We start from the raw sequence: 2721 nt of genomic DNA on the forward strand, positions 1-2721 counted from the left end.
CACGCCAAAACATTTGGAAATGGTAAATATAAGGAGAAATACAGTTAACACCGAAAAAGACCCACAACCCCATTACTAACCCTTTAAGGTCACAGTCCCTGAGGGGGGGTTAAGGTCACAGTCCCTGAGGGGGGGCTCAGTGCCACATGTAGTTTAGCTCCCCGACAAACGCAGACGCCACCCTACAGACATGTGGTAGTTGCTATGGTAACCAGCCACCAGCATGCGGCGGTTCGAGTCTTTGATCTATGAGGAGGTGTGGCCTCCTGCTGGGGGGGCCAGCGTACCTTCCAACCAGCGAGATGGTGAAGTTTCCTCGGTAGGGACAGTCTGGACTCCCGACGTGAAGCTCGCCGTCGTTCCCGATCAGGATGCTCCGGGTCCGGAGCAGGATGGGCCGGTTGCTGTCGGCAACCACCAGCTTTCCTGCGGGACACGGAGGTGAGCTCCTCCTCCTCCTCATCCTCCCACGCTACTACAGTAGGATGAAGACCAGAACCCACCAAACCCGGTCCTGGTCCCGGTCTGGCACAGACGATGTCTGAATGTGGAGCCCAAACGGCCGTCCTCCACGTTCAGACACCGTCTGCGGATGTTTGAGCACGGAGGAACCTCGGGCTTCTTCCTGCAGGAACTCACCTCCGTTCAGGATCCGGATGGAGTGAACGGTAGCTGAAGCGGTGAGCAGAACTTTCTGACCGGACCCGATGGTCACATGATGTTCCTCGCTGTGTCCCGGCAGCCACGGCTGGAGTCCTGCTTCTCGGTCCGGACAAACTGAAAGAAGGCAGCAAACGATGAGACGCAGATGACGGTTCCTGCTGGAAACCCGATCAGACTATATGTCGAAAGAGAAGAACCCCCAACACCCGCAGACACTGACCGAAACAAAAATACAATTAGAATAAGAAATGGAGCGACCCCCCCCACGTTTATATAGTTATATTTTATATTTCTATAGCCCAATGTCACAACACCACAAAGTTCAACTCATTCGGATAACTCCGGCATTTTTTTGAAAGTTTTTTTGAAAATGGTTGATGATCAGGATGGTCTCATTCACTTTACAGTGACTGACACTGTCGTCCAATCACATGCAAATCTCATCGCTTAACTTAAGTTTATTTCATGGATTAGAGAACGGGACGACGGAGGAGAAAAAATGTCTTCAGAGAGAGAGAGAGAGAGAGAGAGGGAGGAAGAGAGAAAGAGAGAGAGAGAGAGAGAGAGACAGAGAGAGAGAGACAGAGAGAGAGAGAGAGAGATGCGTCTTATATCTCATATCTTGCAGCACTGGAGGATTCAATTCTCCCCCTTTTTGTCATTGGTAGTCTTGTAGCCTGTTTGGTAGACAAACATTCCACTTCCTCCTCTGTACCTGAGTGTTCTCAGACAGCGCCAGTGAACAAGCAGGATGTGTCTGATGTTAAACATAAACACTGGAGACGACTGAAAGTATAAACTCCATTCAGAGGTTCAGCCCAGTAAAGTAGACGGTCCCAATCCAAACCAGCCAACGTTAGTATGAACGAGACAGATACGATGACTGATCGCTGTGAAGACAAAAACGGCTGTTATCTGACCTGGTGTGGTTTTTATTCAACAAACCCAAAAATACAAACAGACGTCAGATCAGCTGCATGTTGCCCCCCGATCTAGAGGAGCCTGTAAGGAACCTTTGAAGAACCAATCAAAACCATTAGAGGAACTAGAACATTATCTCCTATTTCTGTTCTATTTGTTTGTACAATGGCTTTGAGCGTCCTGAAAGATGCTTTTTAATCACACATATGATCATGATGATGATTCTTATTATTCTCCAAAAGGTCCAGAAAAAGCAGGAGAACAAACTTCTGGTTGAAGCAAAAGTCAAACATGTAAAGGAGAAAAGAACAGGTGAAGGGGACAGAACTCACCTGAGCAAATATTGGGGAGCAGCAGAACCACCAGGAGAACCACCGCGGACTTCATGTCTGCTGACCTACGAACCACAGAGGAACCTCCTGAATCAGAATGTCTTCCAGCAGAGGAGCCTAAACCTGAACAGAGGAGCAGACGTCTGAGAAGCTGAGAGGAAAGAAACTTTTCTGATCTTAAAGCGCAGCAGCTGCGAAATTCAGACGTTCTCTAGAGACGATTCGGTCTCAGGGCGGGAAGGAACTCCATGGTAGTCCCTGTGACAGTGAAGCTTTCTTAGACTGAAGAGAAGGTCCACTGCCAGATCAGAATCCAGACCAAGATCTAGACCAGAATCCAGATCAGAATCCAGAAGAGAATCCAGACCAGAATCCAGTCCAAGATCCAGCCCAAGATCCAGGCCCGAATCCAGACCAGAATCCAGACCAAGATCTAGACCAGGATCCAGCCCCAGATCCAGGCCAGAATCCAGACCAGGATCTAGATCAAGAACCAGTCCAACATCCAGGTCAGAATCTTGACAGAATCCAGACCAGAATCCATAGGAGAATCCAGACCAGGATCCAGACAAGGATCAAGACCAAGATCCAGATCAGAATCTAAACCAGAATCCAGACAAAGATCTAGACAAAGAACTAGACCAATATTCAGACCAAAACTATCAAAAACAGGAAACCTGCCTCCGAGCACCAGAAGAGGAAAAACAACGAGGATGATGGACCCTCCCAAACACCACCAAACCAACAAACTCCTGACGGTTCTCCCTCCCCCTCTTCACCCTCTTCACCCTCTTCACCCCACCTG

General features: G+C 48.8%; 1 protein-coding gene across 1 annotated transcript in view; it reads right to left on the reverse strand.

Moving 5' to 3' along the window:
* The window catches only part of LOC112152371 (cell migration-inducing and hyaluronan-binding protein), a gene marked incomplete at its 3' end in the record, with an annotated part of 23829 nt that overhangs the window by 5699 nt on the left and 15409 nt on the right, over positions 1 to 2721 (reverse strand). Inside the window, 2 exon segments of the mRNA XM_024281906.1 lie at positions 640 to 777; positions 1917 to 1981. Of these exon segments, the coding sequence (XP_024137674.1) occupies positions 640 to 777; positions 1917 to 1971 (193 nt within the window).

Source organism: Oryzias melastigma, linkage group LG6 (assembly GCF_002922805.2).
Source record: "Oryzias melastigma strain HK-1 linkage group LG6, ASM292280v2, whole genome shotgun sequence".
Lineage (NCBI taxonomy): Eukaryota > Metazoa > Chordata > Actinopteri > Beloniformes > Adrianichthyidae > Oryzias > Oryzias melastigma.